This window comes from Anguilla anguilla, chromosome 10 (genome assembly GCF_013347855.1).
Source record: "Anguilla anguilla isolate fAngAng1 chromosome 10, fAngAng1.pri, whole genome shotgun sequence".
NCBI classification, from domain to species: Eukaryota; Metazoa; Chordata; class Actinopteri; order Anguilliformes; family Anguillidae; genus Anguilla; species Anguilla anguilla.
Genome location: NC_049210.1, coordinates 38569085 through 38593540, shown reverse-complemented (window position 1 = coordinate 38593540; position 24456 = coordinate 38569085). Strand labels below are relative to the sequence as shown.

At 39.7% G+C, this 24456-nt stretch overlaps 1 protein-coding gene across 4 annotated transcripts in view; it reads left to right on the top strand.

Annotated features, from left to right (window-relative positions):
* npr3 (natriuretic peptide receptor 3) overlaps positions 1–22897 on the top strand; it is a 28529-nt gene extending 5632 nt beyond the window's left edge. The window contains exons 2-8 of one of the 4 annotated variants that reach the window (XM_035380328.1): positions 3919–4041; positions 5258–5427; positions 14424–14559; positions 15726–15820; positions 16180–16300; positions 16657–16741; positions 18649–22897. In XM_035380328.1, the coding sequence (XP_035236219.1) occupies positions 3919–4041; positions 5258–5427; positions 14424–14559; positions 15726–15820; positions 16180–16300; positions 16657–16741; positions 18649–18760 (842 nt within the window). In that variant the 3' untranslated portion in view covers positions 18761–22897. Of the gene's footprint in view, positions 1–3915; positions 4042–5257; positions 5428–14423; positions 14560–15725; positions 15821–16179; positions 16301–16653; positions 16742–18648 lie in introns of all 4 variants that reach the window. The other 3 variants (XM_035380327.1, XM_035380325.1, XM_035380326.1) reach the window with 3 other exon arrangements.
* The last annotated feature ends 1559 nt before the right edge of the window (positions 22898–24456 follow it).

The following is a 24456-nucleotide window of genomic DNA, read 5'->3' as shown; positions in this document are numbered from 1 at the left end:
AATTTCAGCCCTGAAATATGACCATGAGGGTTCCAGTACCGTACCTGTAGAGTCACTGGATTCATATTAAGAGCAGATTTATAATGTACTTTGCTCTTGAAACGTATCCCAGCATTTGTGAAAGGGAAGTAGAAAGGAGGCTATTATCCGCCGGCTCAAAAGTCTTATTTACACTCACAGCTTCAAGCAGCAGCGCGTTGATTAAGGACTTTACTGACTGGAGACATTTTATTTGACTCTCATTTGCTTGAGGTTGGACGCCATGGAACCAGAACGCCCGAATAAATGGGGCGACTGTAAATTTACATCTCAGTAGTGATACATTACACGTTCGCACAATGGCATTATTCGCGCACGCACTTACGCTGGGTTTTTATAATGACCCAAAGGCACATAAAACGCAGTATAACCGGTGCTGTGTGCTACCCCTTACATTCCAGAGTTCATTTGTAACTAGCGTCAGTGCCCTACAGAGGGGGGAAAATCCAGATTTTTGAAATATTGCTGGCTGGCGTTTTACCCCACGGAGTCACAGGGGAGTCGACACAGGGCCTGTAGTGTGTTGTGAACTCCGTAATTAAAGGGTTCCATAGTGTAGGAGTACTGAGGTGAAGTTTGTCCCGCTCAGATGAGGATATTTCGGCAGGCTTGCTACAGTGACAGAGTTGTGGGGAATGTTCCACTCTCTCAATCTTCCTATTTATGGGCCACTTGGTTGAATCAAAATATATTTATTTGTTTGTTTGTTTGTTTGTTTTTGACCGTTTTAGTCTTGCAATGCTATTTCTTGCTGAAATGCTTGTTTCATGCTGAACTTTCTGACCATAATTTTAATTTCATTAAAAATGATTATTATTATTTATTTTATTTTATTTTTTGGAGGGGGTGTGGCATAATATCCAAAATGCATATTCCACATTTATTTGATTTGCATTGGTCCATGCTTGTGTTCATTCCAATAATTCCAATAATGCAATATGGTCTGCAACATATACTGAGTAATTCACATGCTACTTTTAATATCTTCCTTGTCAACTTGTCAATAAAGCAACTGGAGATACTTATGCACTATCATATAGAAGATACTTATGCCATTTTTTCATGTCGTGACAGATGATGTTGTGATTTGTTATAATAGCCTATTTTTAACAGTGTCAATAGAGACATAATCATTAATTCATCCAGCACTATTTAACTGTATCTGTGTCTGTTTGCTGGATTGTCTTTTTACATCATAGCCAGAAAGAAATAGGCTTTTAACCTTGTCCTGGTGGTAGTAGTACAGACAATTGATCATCCCCATAATTTCCATTGTTCTTACAAGCAAAACTATTAAGATTACAACATGCAACAGTTTAGTTTCCAGCTGCATTCTCATCATAACCTGGATTATGCAATAGCATGCATAATTACCTTTAATGACTAGCAGGCATGTATGACATTGTCATGGAAACCAGAGATTTTATTACAGGCTTGCAAACTGGCTTGTTATCTGGGCTGGCACTTGGGTGACACTTTGTTACCAACAATAGCCTGCAGGTTAGATACAAAATTTTCAATGCCTTGAGGTCAATACACATTGAGTGGACTTGTGATGGTCCAATTAACCTGGTGGTTAACCTTGTCAAGAAGATTTAAAATAAGTAAGGACCTACAGAAAGCACTAGGAAGTCAAACTGAGGCACTGGGAGTGAGAGATAAAGCATTTGGTTTAGTGAACCTGAGCCTATACACCCTCTTATAAGCCCCCTCAAAACACTCTCACGCTCTAGTTCAGCAGGTTGTGGTCATGCAAAATGGTTTCAGGTTCCCTCTCCCTTTATATACCATAGAAGAAGAGCAGTATAAAGAAGTAAGAGGAAGAGGAAGAAGAAGAAGAAGAATGAAGAGGAATAAACAAAAGAAATGCTCATGTGCAAAACAAATATCAATCAATCAATCAATCAATCAATTCATCAATCTAACTTTATTTATAAAGCACATGTCCGACAGCGGGTGCAACTCAATGTGCTGTACATAAAAAGACAGAAACAAACAGGGTGACTGAAGGATATAAAAATAAGCACTTGATAGTTTACAGTATAGTAATGTATGCTTTACTTTCATTGGCAAATTTGATATCAGCTTTATCAATCTCTAACCACAACTTTAATTTGGACCTCAGTATTAAAGCAACTGTTTATCAAGTACATAACTAATGAAAGGCAGGTTGTGTGATAATAATAATGATATACTGTTACATAAAAATCTCCTTTGCTTTATATTTACATTTAGGCTTTTCAACTGACACTCTGGAGCCACTTAGAGATTACATTTTTATATACAATCCACAGGTGGATATTTTGCTAAAGCAATTAAAATGAAGTACCTTGTTGAAGGGTACAATGGCAGCATTCAAGCTGGGAATTCACGTACAATCTTTGCCTTGATGAACCATTTACTTTTTCTACAATTCTCCAATGTTGTCTAAAAGACAAAACACTAGCATAAGCCTAGCTTATGAATGCACTGATAAACTCTCTGACTTTAACATACATGCAGTTGTAAGATATAGTTGTGAGGCCGCTGGTGACCATCTTTCCCATTTTATTAATGTTACTGAATTCATTTATCAGCTGAAGTGAAAGATACTTTGCATGTGAAAAAAACGGCTGTGGTCTTTTCCAGTTTCCAAAGATGGAAAGTCCAGGGGTCTGAAAGTAAAAGTCCTGCCATGTATTTCTTCCACACATGAACTCAGCCAGCTGATTTCACTAATTAGTTCTACCTCCTGGCTGAAGAATTGTGCTCATATGCAAATCCAGGTGATTGGAACAAAATGCTGGGGAGGACTTTTACTTTCTGAACCTGGATTTTCCACCTCTGCTAGTTTCCAAGTTTACTTAAGGCCCCATAACATCTCTGGTACCACAGGTATGAAGATCTGGCTAGGGTTGCCAGATGCCCAGTTTTTGACCAGAATGTCCGTTTTTCAAATGATTTGTACAGGTCCGGTTTGTGGTCACTTACCGGACAATTCGATGTCCAGTCTGAGTAACTGATTGAAGAAAATTTACCATTAGCTTGTTATGAATTTGCCCCTCTACCACCCCTGGTCTGTAATCCGTTCCAAATAGCCATGAGTTTCTGATAGCAAGAGTTTCTCTGAACACACATTTCTTTTCCTGCAGAATATTCACCATAGCTAATTAATTCAGCAGGGATGCTTGGTTCTGTCTTCTTAAACACCAGAAACACATATTAGCATGTATCTTTTGATATAATGACATATTTCCTGTTATGACATTTTGTGTGCATTGACCTGTCACTCTCATGTTTATTGCTAATTTTAAGTTGATTTATGATTTGATTCAACATCCAGAAAGTTTGGATTCTGCAAATGCAGCTATATTTATCTTTTCCAGAATACTTACATAAGGGGAACATCTTTAGTTATCAGAGAAGTTTGCTTGTTTTCTGGAAGAAACCCAGCTGTAATTATGAAGAATCATTGCCAAAAGGTCTTACTGAGAGTCATGTTGCTTAATATAGAAGCAATTTAAAAGAGTTTTTTTTTCTGAAGCAGGGATCTGAAAAATAAGGAAATGCAATGTTGTTACACAGTCTGAGGAATCAAAAGTGCATTAGAGGTGTACCAAGCCATGTTGCAGCTTTTAATTGTTTGTTTTAGAAGTAATGTTTACAGTTTTATGAGGACTTGCTTTAAGTTCTTTGAGTATAACTGTGAATTTCATAAGTAATAATATTAATAATTTAAACGCTTAAAAGCTTAGCAAGTTATTCATGATGAATTTACATAATTGTGCATGTTTTCATTAGTTGTTTCATGTGTTAGCACATCCGTACAGTGATGCACTTCCTGTACACCTCAGATCTGGGATGTGTAGTTTACAGCTGTTCCATGTTCTGTCTTAGCAGTTGTAGTAATGTGCGCGGGGGGCGATACTGTTCGAGACATCATGCTGGCCGCCCATCGAAGGAGACTGACCAGTGGCGGCTACATCTTCTTCAACATCGAGCTCTTCAACTCCTCATCTTATGGTAAGTCACTGAAATCATCACCTCTCAGGTGCCCTCTGTTTATATCCCATGGGATGGCACCTTCTACCAAGTGCAGTACCTTTCAATTGTTTTTTGTTTTTTTGTATCTGGCTTCAAAATGAGTGGAGCCAGATACATACTGTGTTTGGAACTAAGCTTGTTTAATATGATGTGGTGGATCAAAACAAAATATGTTAGAAATGGCATTCCTATATGTACAGTATGTGAATGAATGTTGTGGGATTTAACAGGATCCAACCAGAAAGGATTACTCTGGTGCTAACTGCTACTTTTCCTTTGTGCAAACTAGTTCCTTGCATTTTCAATTCCTGTTTTAAACACAAAATGTAATAATGGCAGTTTTTTGGTGGTCAGATGGGCGTAGGCCCATAAATTTTTTGGTGGTCAAATGGACCCAGTTACTGTGCAATGAATTTGATTGGTTGGTTGTGGGCAGAGTTGTATTCATTCTCCTGCCAGTCCCGAATTTCAGTTGCTCTCTAACTGTTTTGTTGTTTGACAAGACAGTACTGTTCGAGTTTTCACCCACACCGTAGCCTGTGAACCAAGTTTCTGACACTCTGTGAAGCCCTGAATTGTCCTTCCGTTTTGTTTCAGTGCGATGAGCATGCCTAATTTTCACCGAGGGAAACAAAACGATGAGTTTGGACAGGGCTCTATAAACCAGGCCGTAGCTTCCTCCTTGCGATTAGCGCACCAGGCTGCGCGCCACCTGTGGAGACCCATTCAGGGCCTGCCTCTCTGGGCCGCTCTTTCCTGAACCCCCTGTCTGAAACGATGCCTCGTCTCCTATTTTCTGTATTCATTCGTAAACTAGGGGAGCCATAGGAACTGCAACTGAAACAACAGCAGAAGCAGTTTAGTTTTGATGTATACACTGCATGGCAAAAAGTATGTGACATCCAACACCTGACATCCAACATCTCATCCAAAATTATGGGCAAGGATATGGAGTTGGTTCACCCTTTGCTGCTATAACAACCGTCACACTTCTGTCTACTGAAAGGTCTCTAGTATCATATTCAGATGTGTTCAAATGTGATGTTATGCAACAATCCAGTGTAAGCACCGATAACACTGGAGTTGCATATGGTTGCCAGATTGATTTTAAGACTAAACTCAGAAGTCCTCTTATCCTTGATTTTTTAATTAAAAATTTTCTTTGCACCACTCATGCTGAAGTGTCGTCTGACAGGCGATGGATCCTGGAGAAGAGGAGACAAATATGATGCGGAAGCCAAGCTAGCCTACTCCGCTCTCAACGTGGTGACGCTAATGAGGACTGCAAAGGCGGAGTTTGAGACGTTCACCACAGAGGTCAAGAAGTCCATCCAAAGAGCAGGGATCGGGCCAGACAGTGCTAATGTACGTAAGTTTTGCCACATTGCTCCATAATGGCCTAACCCTAACCCTAACCGTAACCCTAACCCCAAAAACACACAGCAAGCAGCGGTTCAAAATAACTGTCAGTAAATGTATTTTATTTACTTTTTTAAATTAATTTTTTAATGAAATGCAGAATTTAGCAAGGTGGCATACTGTCTTTTTGTTGTACATATGCCATTGTCATAATCCTGTACTATTAGGGGTTAGAAAACCTTTTAAACATTAAGCCATCATTTACATATTCTGTAAACATAATGCGGTTTGACTAAACTGTGCGTGATATACTTGGACAGAATATCCACCCACTGAAAATTCAAACCATAGAAGGAAGGCATCACTTGGCTCAATTAACAGCATATAAACTGTCAAAACAGTTTGCACAGCCACCACCTCAACCCCCTTCACAAAAAAGTTTGAAATCCAGAGTCTGGTTCTCTTCATGTTTTGACCAGGCGATCAGGATTCCAGTAGGCAATCCGGTGGACGCTGTCTAATTTGGTGAGGGGTAATCAATTGGTCTCAGACACGGCCCAATGCAGCCTGAAGTCAGGAACCAGCATCCCCCGTGTTAGCGCCAGTGAATGTGGAGACCCGGGAGGCCGTATAGTCCTGGTGTAGAAACCGAGGGAGATGTTGACGTTTAGCCAGGGCTATTGTTCCCGCGTGTCAGCTCCCATTGAAACGCCATGACGGCTTTGTGTAAGGAGACGGCGGGAGCCGTCATGGCGGAACAAACGGCGGTTGATGAATCGGCTAGGCGAGGCTAATAACCCCAGTGGGGGCGTGCCGCTCCGACCGGCTCAAAGCGGGGATCAACTTGATCCACAAAAGGCGAAACGTGGCCCCCGGTGCGGGACAGGCCACTGGTGAGATTTCACCGCAAAACGAGGCATAGCCAGAGGACCGGGCCGCAGAGAACAAAGAGCATTCTCAGTCCAAATATGAATGTCCAGCTTTCAGGGTGAGGAACACAATTCATTTATTGTGCCCCCTTCAAAACACTTCTTATGCAAAATTAAATAACATGATACATAACTTTTCCCTGGACTTCTGGAATTGGCTCTGGAAAAAATAGATTTTTTTTCGAGGGTGGGGGGGGGGGGGTGGTGGGAGAGAAATTTGTAAGTTCTTCCAATTTGGCTAAGGTTGTGTTTGTGATGCAAACTGATGCTGATGGATATTTGGAATGAAGCGTGCCTGCCTTATTCGCAAAGACGGAAGGTAGTACGATTTCTCGGTTTGACTGACCGTGTGGAATGTTCTCATGGGCATCGGAAAACCCGTTTTTAACCACACATGGTTGCCGCTGGGGAATGCCAAATGCCTAATTCACAGTTTGCTCGTCACATATGTAAATGACACGCAACTTGGCGGTTTGAGTCATCACAAAGGGCCACATTGTCATTATGGCACTCAGATGTTCAGAAAGCTTCTCTGTCAAAAGCGGTCATGCTACAATCTGTCTACAGTCCTTTTCAGAACCATGGGCTCATTCAATTAAGTCCCACTGAACTGAGTACTCTGTAGGATTGGAATACATGAACACAAGCCCATGAAGCCCAAGAGTACTGAAATAGCAAATCATGCAGATGATTATGGAATGATAAATTTGTCTGTGATCACAACAAGGGCACACACTCCTAAAAGTATCCTCAAATTATTTTGAAATAGCCTTCATATCATTTTGAACTTCTCAGGTAACTTGTTGACAAGTTTAGTAAGCTATTTAAAAAGACACATTCACCCATTCAAATCTGAATGGCCCATTGATGTCACATTGATGACTGTAATGGAAGTCATAACAATCGGAGTAAAGGGCTTGCGATGGGGCGATACATAGCAAGGCCAGCTGAAAGTTTTGATCTTTCTGTGAACCGCTTGTGCAATGTAACATGCGAGAGAAAATAAAAAGGAGTCAGAGATGAAGGGATGGAGATAAGGGACAAAGGCACTCATGTTCTCACTCAAACAAAGCCGGTCGCCCACGCATCGCACGCCACTGCTGAGAAGCCATCACGCTGTCGCACATTAATGTTCAGTCTTTTCCTGCCAGATTTTTACCCGCTGAGGAACATAACGGAAATACAGGGTTTCAAGCAGAACTACAGTATACAAAAATCACCCGTAGTTTGTCTATAATCCTCTAAAAATTTCATTCCAATTTAAGACTTCTGACCTCAGGTTTAAACCACTAGACCACAGACCTCCATTTTATCTGAAACGGCTGGTCGTTATCTCACAGATTTAGTAGCTGTTCCAGTTGTAATGCAATTATGTGGTGTACTCTATAAGTCAATGTACCTGAAATGGTTTATTTATAAATGCATTGAATGTCCAACCACGCATTTTGTAGGTTTTTATCTTCATATCACAACCCTACTGAAGCTGTCTTTAACAATATAGTGATATGGAACATCCAGGAATTATTGTAATGGTACCTCCATCCAAAATGTTTATGAGCAATAGCAACCAGTTGGTGGGAATTTTGGATTACTTCACTGTAGGGCTGTCAAGAAATATTTGAAGTTTGAATATCGTTCAGATGTTTCCAGCTCCAAATCACATTCATAAATGCAACCCTATTTCCAATGCCTACTTGTCGTGGGTAGCTATCAAACGTAGTGTCTTCTGTCACATCACACAATTCTGACTTAATTTCATGCCAGTGTTGACCACCCTACTGCGCTTGCATCTAGCTGATGTACAATGCAAATTGCAAATGGCAAATAAGAAACAAATATATCTGCATTGTTGGTAAAGGAATAAGAAGTAAAAGTGCAGTTAGTTTTTCTGAACACAGATTCAAATTCGGTATTGTGTATTAATTCCCAGTAATATATTTTCGAAAACCTGGAACAGTGTGTGTTACACAGAACCAGTGGGAGGAAAAACAGCTTCTCACTTAGCAAGGGTATGAACATGACCTCTGCACACTGAAGAAACCAACAGTTCTTTCTTTACAAAAAAGCTTGTTATTCCAAAACCGATTTACTGCACCATCTCAGGCCAACTGGCTAATAAATAGAAGAAACACAAATGTTTTAGGCTTTGCATTTCCTGATTTACATGCTTGTGCTGATATGAGCTGTATCTATTATCTGAATGATTTGTTGTACATTTTTATGGAGCACTACAGTATCTATTCAGATCTTGAAAAAAATTATTAATATGACATATCCACTGACACTTTCATTTTGCACCACCATGATTCAGGGAAACAAGAAGAGTGCCTTTGTGATGGTTTATCCAGATTAACTAAATTATTGGACTCTTTCCAACAAACCTTTAATACTCCATCTCTTTTATGCTATGGAACGTCTCCAGCAATGCCCCTTTCTGTCTCATCTACATGTATTTGGAGTTTAAATTGGATGTAAAAGTTTTCTGAAACGAAATGAGAAAAATTTAACCCTGGGGGAAAAGTGAGAAATTATTTGGTTTGGATATGAAAAGAACGCACTGGGTCAAGGCTAATGGAAGACTTTCTTGGTAAATAAGAGCTTCTCAACTATTCACCTTTGGCTCCTTTTAATCTCCTTACAAAACTCTGCGTGATACAGAGAGGCTGAAACAGTACATTGGGCGAGACTGGGAGGAAAGGCGAGAATCTGGAGGAGCCATCTGACAGATTTTTGACGCACCGGCAATGACGCTTTCGTCACTGCAGACGGGCTGCAGCTTGCAAGCAGCGCCCGGGGCCAAACTGAGAAATCATTTTTCCCGAAATTAGACTTATCAACATCGGTCTGGTCACACCTGACCGAGCGATTGTGAGCATCCAGTTTTCGCAGTTTTTTGTTTTTGTATTGGGGCAGTGGATTGGGAACGGAGGTTGTAACCTGGGTGGGCCGTTGCACCCTTGAGTACAGTAAGTTACAAAACCCGAATTGCTTTTGTAAATACCCAGCTATGTGAATTGGACACCGTACATAAATAACTTGATAATGTTAAACGTGTTAAACTCGCAGATTGTCTTTATGGTTGTTGTTCACCTATGTTTTGAGGCAGTATCTGGGCCATGATTGCTGCAACAGGAGATGAATAAAATAGGGAGGAAATTTAATACTACCGAATCCGATCTCTTGCAAGTTAACAGCCATGCCTTAAAGGGCAGCCAAGTGAAACAGCCGAATTGTGAAGGCTTCCAATGTATCCAAGTTCACTTCATCAGATTAGAGATGAATGAGGGGGCCACCCGTGCTCGCTTTTTTTTTTGTCTTCGTCGTAAAGGCCATTATGTAAAGCGGGGTTTGCTGGAAAGCGCTTCGCTGGGGGTAATGTAAGAAAGAAAAGCAAAGCGCACAGAACTTGAGCCCGGCTGGTGACAGATTTGTGTTCGAGAATGAACAAAAGCAGAATCCCGCCCTGTGTCGTTAGCAGGCTGCTAACTATACTTCAGCCCGTTCAGGCAGACAGACAAAGGCCCTTAGTAACCCCAGTAGGCTCTTCATATTATTCAGCCTCACTGACATGGAAGTCTTGACGTCAAAATTCGGCCTCAAGAGTACCTGAAATTCCTTTGAAATATATCTCTTAAACTCCTTACTTATCCAGTTGTGCTACATGCAGACCATCCCCACTAATACTTCTGCCGTGCAATGAAAGGTTTCGCCATTCGAGTCCGTGATAGATTACTGCACCTTTGTCCTGGTGTTAAATCTCAGGGTTTTCTGCTGTCTCAGTCTCTGCCGTTTTTCCCTTCCGGTAGCTGTATGGTCGCGCCTTGTGTCACTTTTTTCACCACGGTGAAGAAACTGACATGTGGTTGCTCCTTTTAGTGCGGATCCCTACAACTAATCAGGGCTGAGAAGGAACGGGCAAAACAGTAAACCCAACAAAGTACACAGAGTGCTACATGAAGGGGGGTTGGGGTGGCTGGGGGGGGTGGTAGGGGGGCGGGGGGGGGGGTGAGTGCAGCATAAGAGGCCTTTGGCTAGTCACTTATCCCCTAATGACGTTGAAATTTTTTTGGCTAAGCTCTCTAATCGCACTAGGGATGGTCTATGAATTCCTCCTGTGTTTCCCCACACCCCGTACACCCCTGCCTATAACACTCAGCAGTATCAGCACACTCCTACTTAAAACCGTTTAGCGAAAAGTCGCTCCCTCGTGAGTTCATGGGTGGACACCGTACAATCGGTGACTGTTAAAAGCTCAAGAGCCCCCTAGCGACCAGCCAGACCCGGGACTCTGTCAGACTGTGGCAAGATGGGGATCCACCCATTCCCTGGCTCCACACAACCCCGCTGTGTCTGTGGTGTGACCTTAAAAGACACTCCCCCAAGTGCCACCTGATGAAAAAGCACAGCTGTGAGAAACTGAGTTTCCTCATGCTTCAAATCAATTCTTAACCCTTTGAAGAGTAGGTTTTTTGGGGAAAGTCAGTGTTCTAGAATTCCACTGTTTTCGATCACCAGTAGTGATTGTGACATCAGCATTAGAATGTTCAGTTAAGAACATTCTAATCACATTTGTGACCTTACACCTTAAAGGGTTAAAATACTGTAACACAAGGGGTTATTCAGCATTCTGGGCCATGTGCACGGAAGGAACAAAAATATGGGTCAGTCAAGGACTGTGTACAAAGGCTCATTATGAATAAAAAAAGGTGAGCCATGCCTGCAGAAAACTTTGGAAGACTTTCGAAACTGTGAGGTAACTCAGGCGCATAAATTGTTCACGCTCATCAGTGGTCCCGTGCCAGAGGTTACATCACCCTCTGATTCCACATCCCCTCCTTAGGACACATGAAGTCACATCCCTGTGTGGTCCTTATGCTTGACTTCCCATCTCTGACACCACTGCTACCACATTACCTTGTCATTTCTTTCTTTTTTTCTCCCCCCCCCCCCTTTCAGCAAGGGAATCCCAGGCGGGGTGCTTTGTAACGCAGCTGAAGAGCTTCTCTAAATGTAGGCGTTCTTTGTGCCTGCCCACTGTTGGGAAAAAAACACATCAGGGAATAATTTGTCAGCGTGAATGGTCCCATTCTCCCGCCGCGATGCTTTACTGCCGGGAGGAGTGGCCGAAATCACCATAGCGCATTCGTCCTCCGATCGGACGTTTGAGTCGCACCGAAGCCGCATTCCCTGCTTCTGTCGCCTGGAATTCTGTTGGAAACGGCGGAGTGCATTACTCCCAGCTCTCAGTCGGGAAAGCCCGCATATTACGCACAGGTTCGCTGTGCAAATGGACCGTGCATTACATCACCCAGTGCAACATTAATGGCCCACACTTCCCCGTGAATCTCCCTTTATTGTACTCCCCTATTAGTGCATGCCTTACCCATGACATCTCCTGGATACGTCTTTCTCAGCAGTGCAATGATGCAACTTGCATGCCGCGAATAACGCCATTCATTGTGTTGGCCATCTGTACTGCTGCTCAGCTATCCTGCTTTGGTACAATGTCCTTAACCGATGGCAGATTTCAGAAAAGTTAGTGGAATCTGTGTTTTGGTAAAACACAATATATTTGTCATGGTGATTAGCCACTTGGCTGTTTATCCCTCACTTTTAGTAATAGCAATGACTCAAATAGTTGATTTGGAGCTGTGCAATTGAATAATTAATATTCTGTACAGCATGCATTCTGGGGTTGAGACTGAGAGTTGATGTTGTACGTAAGTGTTTTCTTGAAGATAATCAACCAAAACAATTCACTTCCGCATCATAGTGCACTAGACACTCCATGAGTGATGTGATTTTCATGTGATGCCACTCAGTCTGTGCAGTCCTCCAGCACCATAGACGCTTGGGTGGATTTGCAGATTTGCCAAGTAGGCCGAGGTGAAAAGAAGCAATCAGTTGACTGCATGAGAGCACTTCACATGGTAGTCCTTACCCCCTAGGAGGACAATGGCCACAGTTGCTTTTGGGAATTCCGAATTGGGTAGGAGATGGAGGGGGATCATGCTAATCTGCTAACTGCCAAAATGAACGTTGGTAGTACCAATATGGCCTGAATGTTTTTGCTCTTTTGGGGATGTTGTACTCCAAGTTCCACCTAGGGATCAGGAGCAAATGTAAATAAAATTCCGCTTATGTATTTAAGAAAAAAGTAAGAAAATGTTTTAAACATTCTTTCCCTTTTTCTGTAAAAGGCCATTGGAAATGAATATAAATACTGAGGTCACCCCCTCAGTTACTGTACTTCTCATTTTAAAAAAGTCTTTTGATGTGGTAGGAATAAGAGTTGTTTGGATTGGGCTGTACAGTTGATAAGAACGAGACATTGTTCCCAATCATAACATATGCTTCTATTAGTATTAGTTCTTTGCACAACACTTTCGCTATAATCATTGGCAACATGGTTGCCATTCCACAAATAGCTTAAGTTACAGGCCTCTGAACACCCTAAAATATCCACCTATAAACATCAGCTGAACAACGAATCAACATAATATTGCTTTCATGGTACAGAAACTATAGATGAATGCTATGGTTTCTGATGTTTCTCCAAGAGCATTTTAATCCCCTCTTGAAAGCAAAGGAATGCTTTATTTTTCTGTCCAGTCTTCTTAATCCAGTGCTCATGTGGATCATCCAATTATCTAGACCACCTAACGTCACTTTGTCCATTATTGTGCCATTATAATATGCCATGCAGGTTAACAAAACATCTCTAGACAAATATCTCACAATGGCGCATTGTTCATAAGTGTGGGGAAATTGGTTTTTAAGTCTTTTTTTTTACGTTTCATGGCTTCTTGAGAAAACAAATACATGTTAATAGTTTGTTCAGGAAGAGGCTGCCTCGACTAATTATTGTTCTGGTATTTGGGCTGTAAATTTCCTGTGAAACCTTCAATGGAGTGTTCTGCGGTAATGTTTTTATGATGAGTATGGGAAGCATTACGGGGGTGGGGGGGGGGGGGGGCGGGGGTTATATGTGGGCACCTTGTAAATGTTTAAAACATCGGATTTGCAGTTTTAATTTATTCATCTCTTTTGAAAAGAGAAAAGGAAATGTAAAAAGAATGATAACCTTTGAGAAACAATTATTACGCTAGTTTTCATGCATAATTGGTGTAATGCATTGCACAAGCACAGCCAGATGTTTTTGGGTAAAGCAGTACGGTAATGGAAAAATATATTCATTGGAAAATTATTTGTTTTGTCAAAGGCGTTTACTCTTTATTTGCGTAATCATTAATACTCAAGAGAAAATGGGTTTGTTGGCAGAAAAATACATTCTTACGTACATGCATACATAATGGTAACATACACATAAATTAAAATTTTTAGTCAAGTATTTTATTTTTAGAAATCTATATCGATTAGGGATGGTGATTTTTATATTTCACAGATCAAGTGATCGTAAATGGGCTCGATTCCAAATTGATTCATAGCATGGGGAAGAATCTATTTTTAGAACAGATCTATTTTTGGCCAGGTGGCACCACTCATATAGAAAATGCATGCGCACATAACAACACATGTCAGTACCCAAGTTTTTTCCATCATAATATCATACTTGCAGCAATATTATCAGATTGATGTCCATGAATGACTGTATATAGTGGCTAGTCTCGTTATAATTTATAGTTTAGCCTCTGTTTATGGTTTAGCCATGTTTCGAATGTAGCGTAATTCAGTTTTTGGCTAGCTAGTTAAAAAAATGAATGCAACTCAAAAAAATGCTAAAAAATGAATGTAACTCAGTGAAAGGAAGTATCTACAGTTCCAATCTAAAAACTAAAATTGATTATTTCAAGTTCACCACAAGTGTTGATGTAGAGGAAGTAACATAAAAGTGGTCAAATGGCAATCCAAAATGGATTTTATGATATCATGTAGTCATAAATTACTTCTTTATTACTGTGCCACTTTCATTTGAAATGACAATTATATTATGTTCACATATTTCTTATTTATACTATTTTTAATTAAAAATGGGACTTGCCATGGTTGTGATTAAGTTTAAATGCAATGTGTGCTCTCATATTTACACGCTTGGCGAATACCTTTTTTCAGGTAAACATGTTTATGGAGGGCTTCCATGACGCATTGCTGCTGTACGCGCTGGCCCTTCATGAAGTGGTGAAAAACGGCTTCAGCAAGAAGGACGGGGTACAAATAACCCAGAGCATGCGGAACAGAACCTTTGAAGGTACGCTCCTCGTGTCACAAAAACTCAGCACACCCTGGAATAATCTCGGCCGTAGACGAGCACCGTTGTCAAGCGTATGACGGATGCGATTACTGTGTTCTACTTACTCTGCGTGTCAGATCATATTAGTCTCCAGTGAAGATGAGGATAATTTTACACTTCATCAAAGACTCTTGGAAGGGGATCTGAAGCTGACAAATTTGGCTTAGCGTGAGCATCTATCTTTTCCTGTCTGGCGCACATCTGGTCATTGCGCTTGATTAATTGGACCAATACTGTCAGTTCAGTCCAGACCTTGGAACGCTTAGGACCTTTTATCATGGCTGAAAAGTAAATTAATGGCATCTTTACTGCCATGCCCTGTAGAAGGCCTTGGATTGGGTACAGCCATTCATAACATCCGTCTCTGTATTTAGACGGAAGAGTATTAGATTTTGCTTGCGGTTTCCCATTGAGTGCAATTTAAAGCATGATGGCTTTTGGATTCCTTTGCAAATTAATTAAAAGTGATTAGAATTTGAATCATTGAATTCACTGAAAGCCAGAAACTTTTGTTTAAAATTAGTTTGACAAATGGATTTGTGTTGCCTAAAAAATGTGCTATTTTCTGTTTTCTTCCGCTATACCTTAATAGCAATTTATTTGGATTAAGAAATGAAAGCCAGGGCAGACTTGAACAATGTGGATCAAATAAGAACAAAAGAACTGCTGATTTGCACATTCCAGAATTCATGACCTGAACGTGTCTATGGAATCGAACACCAGATAAAATAGGAAGGACAAGGCATCCCAGAGCACCATTCATTACGCTACAGTTAGGAAATGTATGGGCTCTGCTGAAGCAAGTTAACAGACCGAACTAAATGGCTCTAATGCCTGCACACAACGTGAAATAACAATGTTTTGTTCGGCAGGATCGTCAAAAACAGGGTCATATTTTCTTGTTAAAAGAAATAATATTTTAAAAATGTCAAGAATTTGGGAACGCAGACTCGGAGATGAAATTACAATTTCTGGAGGCAGTGCCAACATAAACGCCGGGAGACGGATGAGATTTCCTCTTGTATTGGCTGTACGGAATGCGTCGACTCTTGTTCTTGTTTTCCTTGGAATGTAGAAGTCTTGTAGCTAATTAATTTTCGCATTCCTTGCATTCCGTTGCGCAGGGATTGCGGGCCAGGTGTCCATAGATGAAAACGGGGACAGGAACGGGGATTTCTCTGTAATGGCCATGACGGACACGCAGTCAGGCACCTATGAGGTAAGAGCGTGCAAAATCAAGATATGTGAAAGGATTAGAAGGTTACATGCTTTTATAGGGGAGAGCATTTCACTGTCAGTTTTGTACTGTGTCCTGTGTTGTCATTATATTTGCCATTTCCATGAACTTTTTGATATAGAGAGTGGAAAAATGACTTAGATGAATTACTGAAATCTAACGATGCATCAAGCGCTCAATAATTTAACAGCATGTCTGTTTATTTTCAAAATAAATTTTGCATAGAAAATGGTAAAATGCCAAAACTGAATGGTGCTAACAAACCTTTGGCAGCTGCTGTCATTATTTGCACCGAAGGCGATGATGATGTCTTCATGATCATCCTTCCTTTGTGTTTTCAGGCTGTTTTCAATTACTTTGGTGTCAACCAGAGTTTCCAGGAAATTCCCGGGTTCAACACGGACCGCTTCACCCTGCGAGAGAGACCACGGCCTCCAAGTCCAGAGCAGCCGGACCAATCATGTAAACTATACTGTTCTTTGCCTTATCTACATTCAAAAATTAGTCACTAAGAGGAACATTCCAAAGATTACCATACTTCAATAAGGGCTATTCCCTGGGACTTATTTTCAGTGTAAGTTACATTTATACAACTGGATATATACAGTACTGAAGCAATGTAGGTTAAGTACCTTGCTCAAAGGCACAACGGCAGTGACCTACCCAGGAATCAAACCTGCAACCTTTAGGTTACAAGACCAGTTCCTTACCCATTATGCTACACTGCCGCCCTTTACATAGCCTCTGTGCAGTAGCGTGTTATTCTCCCAGCTAGGTGTCATTGTCCTTACTAACAGCCTCCCTTCCCTCCCAAGCAGGTGGACTAGGGGTATCTGCAGTCACTGGGATCATCGTTGGAGCTCTTCTGGGAACTGCACTGTTAATGGCATTCTACTTTTTCAGGTGGGTTGTAGATTAGATTAAATAAGACTTGTTTAAACAGTGCTAAAGGTAATATGTTATTTACTTCATTTCCAGTTGGGGGCAGTCTTCCCTTTGATGAAAAGTACTTAAATTTCAGTCAATTACAGGGACACTGTACGTTTGGATGTTGGTGGTTTTGAGGTGAGATGTTATGGATAGCAGTATGACCAATAAGGTGAACCCTTATTGTGTAAGTATAGGTGTAAAGCACAACTTCATTTACGATCTAAAAGCACAACTTAATTTATGAGCTGGCTATCTGGCTTGTAGCTAAACTGGTTAGGGTAACTGGATGGTTAAGAGCCACTTGTCCACCTGTGATGAGTGCATGAGTAATGAATAGCTGCCATATACCTGATGCTGGTGGCTAAGTGCTCTCTGTAGTGCCATGACATCCTTATTCTCTGTGCTTTGAATGTGTTTTTCCACCTTTGTATTTTTATATAAGCAAACTCACTTCAAAGGGCACATGAAAAATGGAGTGAAAATGTTATCTTATGGTTACCAAGGGAACCATTTTAAAAATATAGCAAGCATTGAATAATGATTTGCTTATCTGGTGGGAGCATGGTAATTTCTGAAAGGGAACAGATTATCATCTTTAATGGACAATAGGCCACCATTGTCACAGAGAGCAGTTTTCTTCAACAGTAAGAAGAGCAGGCCATGCAGACTCCTTTGTAAGCATATCAATATAAAAGTTATTCTGTAGCCAAATAAAAAATGTTCCCTAGAGATAAAGACGATTGTCCTAAGGCCAAGGGTGACAAAATTGCTCTAAAGTCTTCATATTAAATATTTTTACCACAAGGTGTTCTTTGCCTTTGTCCCTGTTTCAGTGTAGAAGCGACTGCATTATTCATATATTAATAAATGCTAGATAGTTATTTGATCAGTAATCATTTGTAAGGCATTTGGATTCTGAAAACTTGTCTGGGTCATAGACATGGAATTGTGAACATATAGGCCTATGGCACGCCACCCAAGACTGAATCACTTGCATTGAGGAACAAGAATCTTCTTTGCTTATCTTTAATATTTATTTACTGGTTGCTTAATAGTTACTGCTAAATGGGGTAAGGGTGATTGAGAAAGCAGTGTGTGGAGTCATGTGTGCTTTAAATAGCACAATATTCTGAAACTCAGCCCTTATCAAAACTTTGGAATTCACTAAATTCAATGTAAAATTTTTTGCAACGCCATATTTGCACAGGGCTTATCTTCCTGACATCCCTGGTGTATTTTGGCTAAAGTAACCTCCTACACTAGGATTAAGCCTATACTCAGTTTGGCATTTCTTGGGGAAAAGGATAGTACTGATACTCCATATATGTCTCAGTACTCCATATATGACTTAGTACTCTATATATGACACCGGACTCCATATATGGCTCTGTGCTCCATATATGGCTCTGTGCTCCATATATGACTCTATGCTCCATATACGACTCTGTGCTCCATATATGGCTCTGTAGCAGCAAAGCAACCTATGAACCTATGGATAACAAAGCCAAAAGGAAACCATTGCTATTTCTTTGTTGATAAGATATTGTTCTTAATGTTTGAGGAAACCCGTTTTTTACAATAAAGTTGCTTTAAAAACGTTTGGCAGAACATTTACCAGGTGGTCTGTATACTGATAACTGCTACCAGCACAGGAAACAGTTCCAGGTATCCAAATTAATTTTATACTAATCAGCACAAGTCAATAACTCAGGTAAACTAGTTCTTTTGTGAATAGGGCCTTGAGTAAGAAACACTTGTTAATGTATTACTCAAAGTTAAGAAGCCCGTACTTGTGGTATTTTGTATCTGGGAAGAGAACACGAGAGAGGTAATCGGCACCCCCGCCCAGTTGACGAACTCGTTCCGTTCTTGTCTTGCAGAAAGAACTACAGAATAACCATCGAGCGACGGACTCAGCGGGAGGAGTGCGACATCGGGAAGCACCGCCAGTTGCGGGAGGACTCCATTAGGTCGAACTTCTCGGCGGCGTAGAGAGAGAGAGAGAGAGAGAGAGAGAGAGCGAGCACGCTGGAGGACTGTCAACGTTCCCGTTCCAGGGAAGTGTGTCGCGGAACGTGACCAAAGACTCTGCAAGGCTGTCAAAGGACTCCTTTTTATTTAAAGACATGCTGTAGTGTTGTTGTTTTTTTTTTTTTTAAATATCAATTTTTTGACTTTCATAAACTCAGGAAAGTTGTATCAATCACGCGGTGCCACTGCCACGGCATTTCATCTCTGTAGAAAAAACAAACCTACACAGGATGTATTTCAAAATTGTAGAATTTTTTTTTTCTATTTTTTTTTTTGCAGAAGGCCAGTATTGAGGCTACAGGAAGCAATGGCTTCTTAATTATGCATAAAATTATGTCTGGAAAAGCCTCACTATTCCAGTGAATAGGAAATTTGAAATTCATTGTAAATTCATAATAGAACGCTCATTGGATTTGTGGGAATAAATACACTATGTGTTAGCCTGAAACCGTTTTTCTTTTTTCCAGATATTTCGTACATCTATTAATGCCAAGGAATGTGACTTGAGATAAATAGATGATAATAATGAAATATAGCCAAGGACTGATGATAATGGATGATAAGGGATGATAATGTGCACACCAAGAACTGTTACCGACAGTAAATACGAAGGACGAGGCTGAGATAGCCTCTTTATCTTCTGTTGGCGTGTAGTATATCTATACACTCTCACACAAATGGCTTATTTATTGTGTATATAGTTGTAGTGCTTCATGCAGTAATACAACATGGCCATGATCTTCAAAATTATGTAGGGTTTTTAAATGACTATCTTGAAGCCTTCTCTAGATGCCTTTTGCTGAACACAAGCTAAAGGAAATTGAAATTTTGCAGCACATTCTGAAGTCTTTTTAACGGCACCAAATCTAAATAACATGCCCTTAGAAAGGGGAAGAGAATGTTGTAAAGAGGCACATAACAGATCTGGATAAATGACGATTTCAGATTTCAGAAACCTTCAGATGTGTCTTTGAAACGTACAATTTTTACTTTCGAAAGAAATAAAAATGAAAACATACTTGGTAACTCAGTCCTACATGTTCCCAAAAAGCTTTTCCTTCTCCCCTTTTCCGAATATATTTAAGTGTATGTAGATAAGCTACCTTTGCTTTATGTTAGGAAGCCAAAAGACAAGTAAAAACATGAAATTCTTCTTCAGTATCAAATGATATAAAAATTTTAATGGCCCAGCAACAGTGCTATTTACATTATGTTGAGTAAAAATATAATTATTTTATGCATAAATCATATACAGTTGTAAATGTCAATCTCCCTTTTTGTCCAGGCAATGTATACAGTAAGTAAAATTACAGTACATCTGTTTTCAGGTGTTTTCAGGTAATATTCTAGTGAAAAGATTTGAGAAGAAACAACATATTATTCTGTAATTTTGTACATAATTGAGATTGCTTCATATATTTACCACCTTTAAATGGTATTTTGAAAGAATTCAGTAGTAAGCTGTACATTTGTGAGAAATAAACAAATACACAACATTCTGCTCAGTTTCTAGTGAGCTAAATAACTCAGTTTCACTGCAAAAGCTGTTCTGTTAACCTATCCGTTATGGATACTAATAACCTCTCTGTTTAACATTTTGCATCCACGTGTAATATGCTACATGTTTAGGGCCTTATGTGTTCAACATTGTGTCGATACATTTTCTACATAGATATATATATATATACAGTGGGTGCAGAACATATAAAGTGAATTTCTTAGCAAATATTAAAAAGTGAAAATGCAATCTTTAACATCTGAGACATGTAAATTATTGACAAATGCGAAATGTGCATTCTGATGAATATAAAAAAATAATCTGATCAAGAGTGCAGAGTTTTCAATAAAAGACATCAATTAGGTAAAATTCTCTGTGTTAATTCAAACAAGAAAGATACTTTCTATTAAACACATTTGTTACCCAAAAGCTTGAGTGAATTTCAACACAGAAGTCTGTGTTCTGTTTCGATCACAAGGTTCTCCTGTGTATATTGTTAGTTTTCCCACTTTTTTAATGCCAGAACATACTAATGCCAAAAAATGCACCTTGTTCAAGGAAAGCTGAAAAACGCTGAACTGGAATTTACGTCTGAAGTTTTCAGGATTGCAACAGATAAGGCAAACATTGTGATATTAGATACCTTGATGACTGATGGAACGTATCACCAAATTCTAGCAATAGGAAACAAAACAAAGAACTCATTTTAATAAGAAATATGTATCAACTGATGGTAATGTAAGGTAATGTAATCATAACAGGAATATTGTACTCTTGGACAGTTTCCACATGTACCATCAAATCATTTCCATTAAATATTTTTTACTGAGGGAACCTATTTGTTAAGTGCCAGAATAAGTCTAGGCTCATTTCGTTCAGACGTTTAATTTTTGGCTGATACATTTTATGCTTTAGAGGCGTTTTTATGGGAAAAATGTACTGTCAGTTGGAAAAAAATAATATGAAAAATCCATACTCACCTGCCAAAAAATGACCTGGCAAGATTGAAGTCAGAGCAAACACAGAGAGGCAGTCATGGCATGCCTTACATAAGGTAAATACATTTACAGAAAGCTAGCCATTTTTCTCTGGGATGGCATTTTAGAATTGAAAATGTGCCCAGGGCCTAGGGGTCCAAATGATATAATGGGGATTAAAATTCCAACAACATTATCTAAATCATTTACTCTGAGACCAGCTACTTAAAGAAAATAGGCAGTTTGGTGGGGCAAAAAATCTGGGCTTGATTCCACAGAGATTTTTAATTACTTGATTCAAAACAGTTAAGTAAGGTAACCTTTTAGATGCATGCTTAATCCACTTCAGCTGAGCAATGTTGCAAAGTGCTTGGAACAGAGTGTTTCTCCATAGTCATTGCTCTGCTTTTCTTGTCCAGGAAACACAATCCTACTTTCAAATTAAAATGGCATCCAAGATAAGATTTTAAACAATGCTCATTTTCATTTTACCCGGTGTGCTGTTATTCATGAGGGATTTTTCTTTTGTTTCAGTCATTTTATGAGGCTCGTCACTTACGACTTCAACTATGTCACAAGCACGATATCGTATGCATGTTTATAAGGAGACGCAGTGTCAGAGTGAAATGGTGTGTGTGTCTTAAAGTGCTGCGTTTATGCAGGGTTTGAACTCTGTTAAATGCACAGTTATCTGTAGGCATGCTCGGCTAGCGCCAGCCCACTTCCCATTCTGTGACCGTCTGGAGCCGTTCCATGTTCTGGAAAGAGGACTCCATCCAATCCCCCCAGCGTTTTCCTCCTGTTTATTGCATTCATCCAGTACTGTAAATTAAGGGAATGAAATTGTTTGGATAGGGCATGCGTTTGAAGCGACAGTGGAGCTTTGAATATGTTTGAATATGTTATTTTTATTCTTCATACATACATAAAGGCAGAATTATACGGATATTTCACCAGCTAATGCGATTGATAACACAGATAAGCTTTGAAAAGTAGTCTTTGAAATGGATGAGGTTCATATGTATGTCATATGTCATTGTTTCTTGTGGAATCTGTTGGATCGAGATCCATTATATCATAATATAGGTTAATTACTCACACATGTTGTAACATCTTGAATGTATAACATGCACAATTTATTTTCACAGACATCTCTAAAAATGTGAAACTACATGTATGTGCAAAACAGTTAAGTCTGTATGATATGTACACATGGAAATTTGAAGATTTCATAAGCTGGGGATCAGGGTTTTAAATATATACTGGTCTTGGAAATGTAGTGATTATTGTTGGGGCAGGGGGATTTAGATGAAATTTCAATACTGCACAAGCTAATAGGTAAAATGTACTGATGTAAGTAGAAGTATCTGCATATAATGTGATGTTATTTATTGATACCTTATTTTGTAGAAATATAATACTGCTTACTGTAGATTTAACCTCTTGCTTCTCTTGTGTAAAATACTGTGTTCTATTTCAAGAAGGCGAGTTATTTCAAAACATGTCTTTTCCAAGCATCTGTTACTTCATGATTATGTGTACATGGCTTTGTAAACATTTCCTGGCAACATGTAAGTTATTTAGATTATCAAGATATATTGACCAATAAAAATTTTAAATGTACTTCGTCCGTGTCAATTCTGACTTATCTTTTAATGCCATCAAAAAAAAAAAAACACCTTGCAATTGGTCACTGTTCAAGTGACCAACTGAATTTGGCACGCCTGATTCTACTAATTAGCTGCTCATTGAGATCTCTAGCTGTTCAATGAGGTGTGTTTTGTTAGGGTTGGAGTGAAAACCTGCAGGATGGTAGAACTTCATGTGCAGGATTGGGCTGCCCTGGATTGAAATGGTCCTGTGTGAAGATCATGTTTTCCTGATTTTCCATCTCTCCCCTCAAGTCTCGCTACACTTTGATTGGGCAAAGTGTTCTCACCTGTGTGCAATCACCAAAAAATGGTTAAAAGAAATTAGCAGGGGGTACTGTGGGTTTTTCCCCCCCTCACTCTGTTGTTGTGTGCTGGGTCTACTTTTCAGCTTCATTTGTAGGTTTTTTTTTATTTATTTTTTTAAAGGGGTGGGGGGGGTAACAAAAGAAATTGGTTATTTGGTTGATGAAATGTGGTTGGGCAGCATCCTTTTCGCATTTCTTTTAAATTGCCTGACATCTTACAGAAGCGTGGCCTCACTTTTATTTTTGTACTTTAAAGATCTGTGCGACCAGGTCCTAGAGTAAGATTAATATTTTTTTAAAATAATAATGGTAATTTCAAGTGATCCTAGTGTAGATATGCATTCAAATTCCTCATGGACTTATAAGTTGCTGTGAGCTTATGAGTCACTTATGAGGCTACAGGCTCACAGTGTGTACATTGGCCTTTCTGCCAATACCAACAGAGTGCATCAATGGGATTGTCCACACCAATTTCAGAAGAACAGCTTCTTACAGAAGTCCTTTCAGACTTTCCCCCCCTTAATATAAGAACTATATGGCTTCCTCTGAAACAAAGAATACCTTGACCTAAAATGGCTGATTATAAGAAATGGTCACCGTGCATACGTATGTCTGGACATGCAGTAGGAGCAAAAGGGTGACCACCATGTCACACCATTGCAAGGGCTATTATCTGTTTTAAAGTTTTAATAGAGTGATTACTAGGGGCAAAGTGGAGTAAACTGAAGTCTTAAGTGGATTTGCTGATAATTTCTGTGGCTAACAAGTTCTGAGTCTCACTGTTTGGGTACTATTGGGGAATACTAGGTTTTTGGCCACAATGTCATGGTACTTGCTGGAGTTCAAGATTCCATTCATTGCTGACATTACAAGCAAAACCAATGAACTATGTGAGGCTGAGATATGCAGGTTAGAGCCATACAGACAATGTCAACACATCTTTCCAACCAAACCATAGTGCTAGATTTTTGTTTTTTAATCACATTGCAATGAACAACAAAATGTACTAAGCCATAGCAGCTACAGGTATAATTTATGACTTATTTTTAGATTTAAAAAATAGCTGATATGTATACATTTTTTATAAATATTTTTCTATCACTAGGCTTTGTACTAAAGCTCTGCTGTGGGGTCAGATATAGAGCTAATGAGACAGAACGAATGCAATGTCTACTGCTTCTACAAAAGACCCCAGTCTCAGAACTCAATTGCCTATTTTCCAGTT